The 12,531-nt window shown below is 43.1% G+C and overlaps 2 protein-coding genes across 2 annotated transcripts; one reads left to right on the top strand and one right to left on the bottom strand.

Annotated features, from left to right (window-relative positions):
• The first annotated feature begins 1,130 nt into the window (after nucleotides 1-1,130).
• Nucleotides 1,131-6,158, top strand: LOC125512556 (disease resistance protein RGA5-like). The gene is made up of 3 exons (XM_048677653.1): nucleotides 1,131-2,542; nucleotides 3,630-5,627; nucleotides 5,967-6,158. The coding sequence occupies exons 1-2, from the start codon at nucleotides 1,224-1,226 to the stop codon at nucleotides 5,602-5,604; spliced, it is 3,294 nt and encodes a 1,097-aa protein (XP_048533610.1). The 5' UTR covers nucleotides 1,131-1,223; the 3' UTR covers nucleotides 5,605-5,627; nucleotides 5,967-6,158.
• A 170-nt stretch (nucleotides 6,159-6,328) lies between these two features.
• LOC125512557 (protein Rf1, mitochondrial-like) lies at nucleotides 6,329-10,431 on the bottom strand. Its single transcript, XM_048677654.1, has 2 exons — nucleotides 8,444-10,431; nucleotides 6,329-6,809 (listed from the first exon to the last, which is right to left on the bottom strand). Exon 1 carries the CDS (start codon nucleotides 10,096-10,098, stop codon nucleotides 8,728-8,730), a length of 1,371 nt encoding a protein of 456 aa, XP_048533611.1. The 5' UTR covers nucleotides 10,099-10,431; the 3' UTR covers nucleotides 6,329-6,809; nucleotides 8,444-8,727.
• Between the last annotated feature and the right edge of the window lie 2,100 nt (nucleotides 10,432-12,531).

Genomic DNA, 12,531 nt, shown 5'->3' with positions numbered 1-12,531 from the left:
TACCTGTTGGAAGATACTGAATGGGTCAGATACCTAACACTCAAGTATCAAAATTTGCATGCTATCTATTTTATGTTGGATGCACTCCATACTGCAGGTAAGTTTTTTGTTAAGCTTTCCTATAAGTTGTTGCTAAGCTTTCAGATATGTTGGATGCACTCCATACAACATGTGTTTCTCTCCATCTAAGGGTGTACCGAATATCATATGAAGTCTCCAAACAACAACTGTCAAATGCCACTGTCCTTTACAAGGCAAGCACCTGTTTTATCGGATGAAATTGGTCTATGTATATCTCTTAAGAAACTACAGCAGCAGAAATATGTGAAACACCGCATACCTCAACAAAAGATGATGTTTCATGGAAGCCACCCAAGAATTCAAAAACTACAAAGACCTTGTCATCTGGTAGAAGGTTTTTTCATCTTCACAATAACCTGAACATCTTGCACAAGCCCTTCTCAAGCACACATAAAACAGTTTATATACACTCGCTAGTCAATAATTACACAACTTGTTCGAGAGCAAATACCAATGGAAAATGCCCAAGTTGTGTGGCGGTGTAGTATGGGTCAAGACAGCTTGGCTTTTCAAACTTGCTTGTATTGCATATGCAGGTTCTTTTTCTTACGTTAGTTGCGAACAGCAAATAATCTGGCTTCTTCTGTTCATGATAAGGGTTGAGGACGAGGAGGATCTGAACTGCTCGCTATGCAACGCCTCAGAAGGAGAAACTCAGGATCACCTCTTTGTATACACCTATGTACCTCCTCGGCCTGTCGAAAAATGATCATATATTTTTACTAGAATCAATGGGCGTAAATGAAATAGACTTTATAATTCTCAAAAAAATATAGACATTCTGAATCAAGTAGTATGCAGGTACGTGTAAACTAAGATAGGAAAACAAATCCCTACCTAACACGAGCAGGAGCAGTCATCAGCAGGAAAAGCCCAAAGCATCTTTGCCTCTTCCTTTTCCACATGCATACATGATGATAAGGATTTATATTTAATTTCTACGTAGTACAAACGCACGCTACAACTTGTTCAGGAGCATGCATGTATATCGACAGAAAAGGTCAAGCTCTGTGTGCTAGCTGTGGAGGTAACGACAGGCTTGGGAAGCATGCATGCATCCACTCAGCCAGTGGCACGAGGCCAGTTGGACTTAATTAATTGGATAGAGCAAGTGGGAGTACTACCAGCAGGTAGGCACACACATGATGGTGCTTGGAAGGAGCATACTTATGCCAGTCAAAGCAAAGAGGGGATGCGATGAACATGGGGTGATAAGAAATGCTATAAAGGCGCAGGGAAGGGTCATCTACTCAGCCTACACTGCTTCCGCATCCATACACAACACACGCGCGCGCCCACGCCCGCAATTTGTCCCAGCAATGGAGATGGAGGCCGCTCCGGTGAGCGCGGTGACGGGAGCCCTCAAACCCGTCATAGGGAAGCTGGCCACGCTGATGGGCGACGAGTACAAGCGCCTCGAGATGGCGCGCGGCGAGGAGATCAAATCCCTCGCCTACGAGCTCTCCGCCATGGACGCGGCTCTGCTGGACATGTCGGGGGAGGAGGACCCTCATGCGCAGGACAAGGCGTGGATGAACGAGGCGCGGGAGCTCTCCTATGACATGGAAGACTCCATCGACGACTTCATGCGAACGATCCACGACGAGGATGTGAAGCCGGACCACGACCTGTTCATGGAGAAGATGAAGGATTTGCTGGGGAAGATGAAGGCCCGTCGTCGGACCGGCGATGGTTTCAAGGAACAGATCAACAGGGTGAGCAACAGAAATGGAAGGTATGGGACCCGTGGGACATTCTCCAACAACGTCCATGCAACTGTTGACCCTGCAGCTATTGCCATGTTTGAGCTCTTGACGAAGCAAGATGGGCCCAAAGCTGAGGTGATTAAGTTGCTCACTCAAGATGAGGCTGACTGTGAGCCGCTGCTGGCTGAAGTGGATTGTGGACATGAGTCATTGCTGGCTGAAGAGGAGGGCGGGTGTGGGTCCCCGCTGGCTGAAGACGAGGACGTATCTGAGTTGCCATTGGTTGAAGAGGAGGATGGATGTGAGTCACCGCTCACTGACAAGGACTTATGTGAGTCTCTGCAGGTGGAAGAAGTAGAAGAAGACGACTGTGAGTCGCCCAAGGTGGAAGAGGAAGAAGAAGAGTGTGAGTCGCTGAAGGTGGAAGAGGAGGATGTATGTGAGCCAGCGCCTGCTAAAGAAGACGAGTGTGAGTCGCCACAGGCAGAAGGGGAGGCCCCATGTGAGTTGAAAACACGAAAACAACCCAAGCTGGTCGCCATTGTTGGAGCCGGAGGAACAGCTCTTGCGAACAAGGTGTATGAAGAGCTCAGAGTAAAAGATTTTGACTACTGGCCTTTTATATCAATGTCGCCAAATCCAGACATGACAAGTACCTTGACAGCACTTCTCCTTGAACTTACCGGTGAATTAAAAAAAGAAGCGAGCGTGCAACAACTGATTACCGATATCAATGAATCGCTACTAGACAAAAGGTATTGTCTCTACTCCTTTCTACTCGTTGTCCTCTTGTTGACAATGCAAGTTATTTGGATATGTCATATGTCACATGAAAAGGGGATATGCATGTAAAGTTGTCATCAAAGTAATTCTGAAACTAAGAAAATTAATTTAGCATGTTGTTAGAAAATTTAATGGTTAACTTTTTGTATTTTGTTCATGCTAAAAATATTAAGTAAAATAGAATGGAGGGACCATGTGACGTGCGTAAGAATCAACATGCGCAAAGAGCGCCCGTTCCACTATTTATCAATTTTCCCATTATGACATATATCGCATGATCAAGATTACTACATATGTAAAAATCATACTGTAAATCTATAATGTATTCCAAGTGAATGTCAGTCAGTCAACTAGGAAGAAATGACGTGTACAGATTTCAAACAGGAATGATGAATCAGGAGCATGGCTTGTGTATGAAAAAATATTTCAAAAAAGTTGTAAGTTTGTGTTAGACAGCGTAGTTGTTTTGGTTCTGTGAAGTTTACTCTTCATTTGCGGAAACCACTACTGGAATAAAGTTAGATCTTTATTTCATTTCAAGGAAAAGCCTGCCTGCTTGTTCAGCACCACAATTCCCGTGGGAATATATGGGTTTTTCCGTCCAGTGGGAGGACTCCAACAGTTTAATTGTATGGTCCATTAGCAATACAGATACATTTTATGTACAACTAGACAATATATAAAACTAGCTGGTAGCTTGACAAGGGATAGGCGGCCTGCCAATAATATCAATGTCTATGTGTTAATAGAGTAATTGTTGATCAAGGGGTACTATGTTCCTAAAACAAATCAAAACACGACCCAAATTTAATTTCGAATGGGTGGAGTGGTGGTCAGAATTGTATTTTAGAGACCTTGCAAATGTCCCAAATGATAGCTTCTCGAAAAATGGAGGCATTAATACCATCTTCAGTACCATTTAATCACCCACGTCAGGTTTCTTATTTTCTTTTTATACTCCTACCCTTGTCAAGAAGAACAATGTTTTCTTTATTTTCCTTTCGGTGATTTGTCATTATGTTAAAGCCACACTAATATCACTCACAAATCCGTGTGCAGATACTTAATTGTCCTTGACGGTATATGCCAGAAAGAAACATGGGATGTCATTAAGCATGCATTCCCCATGACAAGCTGTGGCATAATAATCACCACTAGCCCGTGTGAAGATATCGCCGAATTATGCCGGTCATGGTTCAATGGGCATATTTACCATATAAGACCTCTTGGTATGGTACATTCAAGACCGCTATTTCACCAAAGATTATTCAACTCTGATGACGACTGCCATCCACACCTTGAAGAAGTTTCTGATAAAATATTGGAAAAATGTGATGACTTACCTTTGGCAATCTTAGCTACATCTGGTTTGTTGGCTAACACAGAAAGAACAGAGCATCTATGGAATCACATGGCAGATTCAATTGGGTGTGCACTTGAAACAAGTGATACTGTTGAAAGGATGATGAAGATTTTGTCACTTTGTTATTTTGATCTTCATCCTCGTCTAAAAACCTGTCTCTTATACCTCGGTATGTTCCCAAAAGGAACAACTATTAAGATGAATGACCTGATATGGAAATGGACTGCTGAAGGATTCTTTCATGGAGAACAAAGAAATGCAGCACATGAGTTAGGAGAGAGGTGTTTTAATGAGCTCCTGAATAGGAGTTTGATCCAGCCTGTGAAGATAGACCAGTATGGTAAGGTTAAAAGCTGTCAAGTTCATGACACAGTTATGGACTACATCATATCCAAGTCTGTCGAAGATAACTTTGTTACTGTCGTTGGTGTTCCATGTCCAACTATTGATCAGACACAAATGAAAGTTCGTCGATTCTCTCTTCAAGCTACAGAAGAAGGCTATTCTTTTCCAGGGATTAACTTGGTATTGTCTCATGCCCGATCACTTAAAGTATTTGGATTACTGTGGACAATCCCTTCTCTAGATGAGTTCAAGCATTTGCGTGTTGTGGACTTTGGAGGTTTCAGTAACTTGGGAGACGACCATCTTGCAAATATTGGGAGGTTATTCCAGCTGAGGTACCTGAACCTCTCTTGGACAAGAGTATGTGAGCTCCCAGAAGAAATAGGACATCTATCTTGCTTAGAGATGTTGGACCTAACAGCCACAGGGGTATCCAAGTTACCATCATCTATAGTTAATCTAGAAAAATTGGTTCATCTATTAATCGGCGAGTTTGTTAAATTTCCGGAAGGAGGAATTGGGAAGATGCAAGCACTAGAGACGTTGAAACAAGTCAGAGCCTTTAAGCAGCCAATTCAATTTCTTCAAGATTTTGGCAAGCTACAGAATCTGTGGAAGCTGAATATCGATCTTACCAATGATCAAGAGGACACTGAAGATACAAAGGAGTGCATGAAAGCTATTGCATCTTCTCTCTATGAACTAGGCACACACAATCTTCGTTCTTTAACTATCTGGAACTGTGATTACAGCTTATTGATGGAAGAATGGTGCCCCACTCCGGTTGGCCTCCAAAAACTTACGACCTGGCGGTCAACCTTTCCACGGGTTCCGGATTGGATGGGTTCCCTCGTCAACCTTCAGCAATTACGGTTTGACCTGGAGAGAGTCAGGTATGAAGATCTCTGCATCCTCGGAGGCTTACCTGCTCTGCTCACTCTGAGCCTAGTAGGAAAAGAAATGTCTGAAGGGAAGCTCATTGTTAGTGGTGAAATGGGATTCCCAATGTTGAGGGATTTCACTTACGGCATGTACCCTGGGTTGGGGATAAAGATGATGTTTGAAGCAGGATCCATGCCCAAGCTAGAAAAGCTCAGGATTGATTTCACCCCAGCAACGAATGAATATCTCTTCAGTACCGGTGGTCTAACTGGTAGTGGTCCTTTTGATTTCGGAATCGAGAACCTCCCCAGCAGTCTCACGACCGTCGTATGTGAATGTAAGTCATTTGATGGAGATTGCACTCTTGAAGCCACAAGGGCGGCCCTGGAGAGAGCAGTCAGCACACACCCCAGCCGCCCTGCTCTGGACTTCAACATCTACTAGCTAAAATAGGCCTCTTCATTCAGGTACATAGTAGCTAATTCTTTCTTCCCTAACATTTTATATCACTCCCTACATTGATAGCTCTCCTTTGTTGCCTGCCCCAAATTTTTTCTTTCAAGTGTTGTATTAATTACCAAGTGGCCGTTATTTTTCCTTCATATTTCTTATTATTTTTTCATCCTCTTTTGCTCGTTGTTGACAAGCTAGAAATCAAGGAAACACTCCTTTATGAACAGTTTCTCAAACCAAACAGCTTATAAGCTCTTATCGGTTAGAAACAGTTTAGACAGTTTAGTTTTAACTTATCATGCATTACTCGTGATCACTCCTGAATTCTAATGGTACGTTTCAATCATTTTCAGTGCCACTCTCCGGATTCTTCAGTATCAGTAGAGTGAACGATCCAAGAATCAGGATTCAGGAACATCACCAACAAGAGGCTGTAGCTTAAACAATGTATAGTTTCTTTCTCACTGGACAACTAGTAGTTCATATGTCACTCAGGATGCCACAATTATTCAGTGAAATGATATAAACTCCTATTTCTGAATCAATCATTCAAAAGTATTTTCTTTTTCTGAATCAATTCCCTTCCCATTAATAGCATCAGCAGGAAACCCACCGCACACCATTTGTTTCGAACGGTGGCTATGGGATGAAAACTTATTAGCACAGCTATAACTATAATAGTAAGATTATCTCTAAATGCTAGGAGTTTTAATGCAAGCTGCAAAGTAACAGAGACCACACAGCAAGCTAAAACTGAACCGCAATGGACGAAGGCCATGTACCAGCAAGTCTGAGGCACGTACCGCATATCCCCAGAGCGATAGCATCGCACCTGTAGTCTGCAGTCTCAGAACTCATCACCATCGCTCCTTCATTCAGAAGTTTGTGAGCCCCTTTCACACAGAGCATGCTTATCTGTACCTGACTGCATGTCTGACTAATACATCAGCATCTCTTGCACCTGTAGTCTGAACATTCATCACCGTCATAACTTGATTCAGAAGCTTATTTGCACCTTCAAGAAGCGCATCCTTGGCTGCAACTGGCAACATGTCAGCTCAGTACATCAGCTTATCTGTACCTGACTGCATGTCTGCCTAATACATCAGCATCTCTTGCACCTGTAGTCTGAGCATTCATCACCGTCATAACTTGATTCAGAAGCTTATTTGCACCTTCACGAAGCGCATCCTTGGCTGCAACCGGTAACATGTCCGCTCAGTACATCAGCAAAGCACATAAGTGAACATGATCACAAAAGGGACTTCACAAGCTAATGTAGAACTTATTTGTAAAAGCAAGTAGTACTGTACGGTACTTAGGGCCAGTAAGCTAATTTCCACAGTAAGCTGCTAGAAGCCTCAAAAGAACTCAGTTTAGGGAGAAGCCCATTAGAACTTATGAAACCTATGAGAAATTCCTTCTCAGTGCCTATTTATCACATCCATGTTAAGAGCAACTAGCAGGACTACCAAGGAAATAAAGCTCAAATTTTCCTTTCGTTCAGGAAATATATGTAGCCAACAAATATGCAATGACATGGCAAAAAGAAAGGTTTGGAATTTGAAGAACTCGTAGTCAGAGTCTGATTGGGGAGAAGAAAAAAACTGTGCGTTGTTTCAGTAGCAGTAGCAACTAGATTTGTTGGCACTTGGCAGTCTAGCTACATGAGACGACAAACCAAATATACTGCTGACAAAGAACAAATGCATTCGCTGTAAAACTGGTCTGTAAATAACATGAGCAAAATCACAATAAAATGAGTATTACTGGAATCTCAAATTATTCTCGATGTACTGCTGGACAATAATTCAATCAGACAGATCTAATTTTTTTTCAAAATATTGTAATCAGACAAACCACTCAAAGCTTGAACGAAGAAAATGCAGCAGTACAGATTTGATACTTACTCCCTCTGTAAAGAAATATAAGAGCGTTTAGATCACTACTTTAGTTATCTAAACACTCTTATATTTCTTTATGGAGGGAGTATTTATTAAAGGGAAAGAGCCAGCCTTGTTTACATATCTTTCAGGTACCCACTAAGAAAAGAAATTTTATATGATCTTTATTCATTTCATAAAACAGAAAAAATGATAACTTATCAAATGACTCAGTGAATACTGATGTGAAGATAAGTTAGTCACTGGATTTAGACATGCTTACACATTATGTCATTTAGGCTAAAGAATGACATCTGCAAAAAAGCTAGCTGTCATTGTTTTTCATGTGGTTACAATTCTCCTAGTGAATTATTATATTGAGGTATTTTGAATAATGAACAATAATGGAGTTCAGACTACAGGACAGAATCATACGAAGAACATAAGCATAACTACCCACTTGAAAAAGCGCCAAATTAAAGAAGTAATGCTGATATATGGTCTACATTTCAGAATATATGTTATAATACATCATGTCTTAACATATTTATCACGTCAATTTTCATTATGATTAAAATTCTAAGTGGTGATGGAACACTGATTCTTCGAGGACCACATGTATCCATTTGAATGTAAAAGATATATGGAATATAGATACAGAAGTCAGCTTACTGCTAACAACTTCAGTGAGTGAACAGGCACAACAATCTGTATCTATATTCAAGACTGACAAAACTAATAAAAACTGTACTTAATTGAGGCGAACTGTGCAGCTCCATGGAAGAAGTAGTAGTCAGCCATATAGATGAAACACAGATAGTCGATCATCAAAATGGTACCAGTCAGGCGTTTACTACTAGTCAAAGTTTCTCCTGGACTTACTACTAAGAGAAGTGACCAACATGACATTCATTACATTACAAAAGGAAAAGGTTGGGAAAGCAAACCTGCAAAGAAATGTTCTGCCCTCGATTAGCTAAAATCACTAGAAAAGGTTTCAACCAGTTCCCTATTCCAGAAAAGAATAATATTTTTTAGGAGAAATCTCTGATACTGCTGGCATTTCCCCCTGAAGTAAGTGCAGTCAACAAGCCAGCTGCGGAAGCTTCAAGGGTGAAGCTCCTCTCATCAATTTCCTCACTGGGCACCTCCTCTTTTTGAAGTAACATTCTAACGATGGCATTTAACATACGGGAGTCGGCAGCAAACCATTCTTGCAGAGATCCTTCTTCTAAAAGCTTTGTATCATTAATCTATACGTAACAGCATCGAGCACAAATCCTTTGGCCGAGATTCCATCCAACAAACCTGTGGCTTCTTCCTTCCTGCCAACTTTAAGCAATGCACTAATCATAATATTATAAGTCCTGATCTCAAGTTGATAATTTGTTGAACACAGGTTTTGAAACATTCTTAGTGCTTCATCCACACAGTTATTTCTACACAAACCACTGAGAATTATGTTGTAGGTCACAATATCCACACATATTCCGCTGTCAATCATCCTGAGATAGAGTTCATTTGCAGCAACAGTCCTTCCAGTATGAAATAACCCATGCAGCACTGTGTTATAAGTGATAACACAAGGCTTAACTTTCTTGTCCAGCATTTCACTGAAAATAGCTAACGCATCATCTATCATTCCATTCTTAAAGTAACCATCAATCAGTGTGTTATAGGTGACAACATCTGGTTCCATGCCAATTGAGACCATATGGTCAAGTAACTTCCTCACTTCATCCATCTTACCAATGAAAAAGTATCCACCCATCAGTGTGTTATAAGTATGCATGTCAGGCTTCAAACCCATGTGTATCATCAGGTCAGCGAGATCTTGGGATTCCATAACCCTTCCATTTTTGCAAAGGTGATCCATAATTGTGTTGAAGAACACGTTGTCGGGATAGATGCCACGATTCAACATTTCAGCAAGTAGTTCATGAACCTTCTCCCATTTTCCACAAGAACAAAAACCACTTATAAGAGTGTTGAAAACTATGATATCAGGAGCTAATTCTTCAGTTATGATTTGATTGAATTGCAACATAGCATCATCCATTCGGCCAATACTGCAAAGTAAGTTTATTACTGTTCCATAGCTCGCAGCATTTGGGTTCAATCCTTGCTGCCGCATTTTTGTAAATATATGCATTACCTCATCAAACATTTTCCCCTTAGCATATGCAACTATCAGTATGTTGTACACAGAATGATTTGGTGCAATACCATTTTCTACCATCAATTCAATGAGACAATGCATATCATGGACTGACTGTTCCATAGCATACGCATGAAGCAGAATACTGTAGCTAGCAACATTCGGTTTTTGGTCCTTACCGGCCATAGAATCAAAAATAGTTCTAGCTTCCGCAAATCTTCTACTCTTGCAAAGATAATCCATCTGTATGGTGTAAGTTGCAATATCTGGCTGAACACCATTCCTAGACATTTTCTTGAAAATATGAGCCACCTCTTCGCACTGTCCTGATGAATAATATCCGTGTATCAGACTATTATATGTAGTAATATTTGGCAGAATACCTGTATCAAACATCTGTTGAAGGACCTCCTCGGCCTTATCCATTGCTTGAACCTTGCACATGCCAGAGATGATTGAGCTATACGTCACAACATCGGTTAAATCCCCTGATGTATCATTTCACAAAGTAGGCTGTAAGCTTTGTTCACCTCACCCTCTTTCAACAGGCCATCAACTACAGTGCTATAGGACACCACATTAGGCTGGCAGCTACCTCCAGCATCAACCATCATGTGAATAAGCTCAAGAGCCTTTTGACTTCTCTTCTCAACACAGAGACCTTTGAGAAGAATGCTATAGGAGAAAACATTCGGTGTGCAGTTAAACTCGGGCATTCTTCGGAGTGCGATGTCCATTGCATAGCTGGTCTTGTTCTCCGCGCAGACGCCCCTGAGTAGGTGGTGATAGACCCACTTGGATCGTGTAGGCTAGATCAATCCGGTAACCTACCTTCTGCCTTCCCTTGCGAGCTTAAAACAGCAGCCATGGTGATGTTGTGGCGGCTGTGATGGCAGCGAGATGGCGGCGGTGGTGTGCTTCCCGTGAGCACCGCGCTAACCCTAAATCGGTAGGGAGTGGCGGTGGGGTTTGTGGCAGCGATTAACCTCGTGAAACGTGCCTCGGCCCCCACCTCTGTTTATATATAGCGCGGGTCACAGGGGCCCACCAACCATGGTTTGGTTGGGCGCCCCCGATCAGGGCGCGAGTCAAGGACCCGTCGAGCCGTTGGGCTCGATCGGGAGGAGATCAACCTAACATTCTCCCCCTTGATCTCAACTTTACTTTTAACTTTATACTTTCTAGTTTATTTGTTTCATCACATATTGGTACATAGAACATGTTTCATCGTCACAACTTAATTGCCGTTACAATCATACAGCTACAACATACGTTATGTTCAGAAGCAAATTCTGTTCCTTTTGGGTCTATCCAGAAATCATAAGGCTTTCCCTTAAACCCATGCCGGCTAAGTGTTCCTTGAACACATTGGGTGGTAAGCCTTTCGTTAGCGGATCCGCAAGCATATCCTTTGTCCTTATATGCTCGAGACTTATAGTTTGATTCTGGATTTTATCTTTCACAACATAATACCTTATCTCTATTGTTTTGGCAGCATTACTCGACTTGTTGTTGTGAGCGTAAAATACTGCGGGTTTGTAACGCCCCAAGACCGGAGCTTCAGATGCCTTCCAGGGTTTCTGGGTTTTGTCGTGTGATTTGTTTGGTTCGTTGCATCATGTGCATTGCATCATGTCATCACGCCATCATCTCATAAATCTTCTGCAACTCAACTAAATAAATTGCATGGATCTTCGGTCCATTTAAATCAAGGGAATTCACATGGTAATTCTCTTTATAACATATCCTCCCAATATTAGGGAGCTAAATAAAAATATTCCATTCATTTGGATTCACCGCAAACACACTTGCAAAATATCCCAATGCCTTTGTTATCTTAATTCTCGGTCTCCAACATGGCCATTAATTTCTTTCATCATATTTCGGAGCTCTCCCAAAAATCCGAACATTTTTGGACACCTTCATTTCCTAGCCCTTGTTCAAACCTTTTGGATTAAATTCAAATGATTTTGAATTTAAATCTTGCATTCTTTCCCACTCCATTTTTCTGGGTTTAAGCTCATTTTTATGAGACCGGGAGAAATTACCCCATGCATAAATCTTTTCCTAACCTCTCCTTTTTTTCTCTCTTTTCTTTTCTGCAAAAGGAACATGAGGGAGAGAGAGAGCATGCACTGCTGGCCATTTGGGCCTCCCACCAAGCTGGCCCACCCAGGCCATCGTTCCCCACAAGCCCATTAGCCAGGCCGGCCCCTCCTGCTTCATGGCCTGCTAGGCCCAGCCGCCTCCCACTAGTGCCTGCAACCCTAGGCCCGACTGAACCCCACTCCCCTCGATTGCTCGTTCCCTCGTTCCCTCACCACCGCCAGAAGCCATCTCCCTCGCTCGACCTCCTCCTTCCCTCGATCTCTCTCTCGTGCCCGACCCCCATCTTTCCCTCGCAGCCCGATCCCCATCCCCTGCTGCTCGAACCCCCTCTCGATCTCCCTCCGGCTCCCCTCATCCTCCCTCCTCCTTCGATCCAGGGAACCAGGTCGGAGCCACGTCGGCCTCCTCGCCGCCGTCGCACCCACGGGGCCATCAGCATGCGCGAGCCCGCACCCCCGCCTCCTTCTCCCACCAGTGTCGCCGCCTTCCCCACTCCGGTGAGGCCGCCGCCCGCCGACGGCAAGCACTGCCCATCCCGGCCTTCTCCTTGCTGCTCTCGGCGTAGGCCGCTGGACCCAGTCGTCATGGCGCCGGCCACCAGAGCCTCCAAGCCAGCAAGCCCCTTCCTCATCTGGCCTCCTCTGCTTCTCCTCGTGCTCGAGCTGCACCGTGTCATGCCACTCGGCGCCCTGCTCCGTACCTCGACCTCGTCCAGCGATCTTGCCTCCACCGCGTCGTCCCTCCTTCTCCTGCTCGCCTCCCTTGGTG

The sequence above is a fragment of the Triticum urartu genome, chromosome 6, assembly GCF_003073215.2.
Source record: "Triticum urartu cultivar G1812 chromosome 6, Tu2.1, whole genome shotgun sequence".
Lineage (NCBI taxonomy): Eukaryota > Viridiplantae > Streptophyta > Magnoliopsida > Poales > Poaceae > Triticum > Triticum urartu.
The sequence above is the reverse complement of the archived record's forward strand: the minus strand, read 5'-3'. Positions and strand labels throughout refer to the sequence as shown.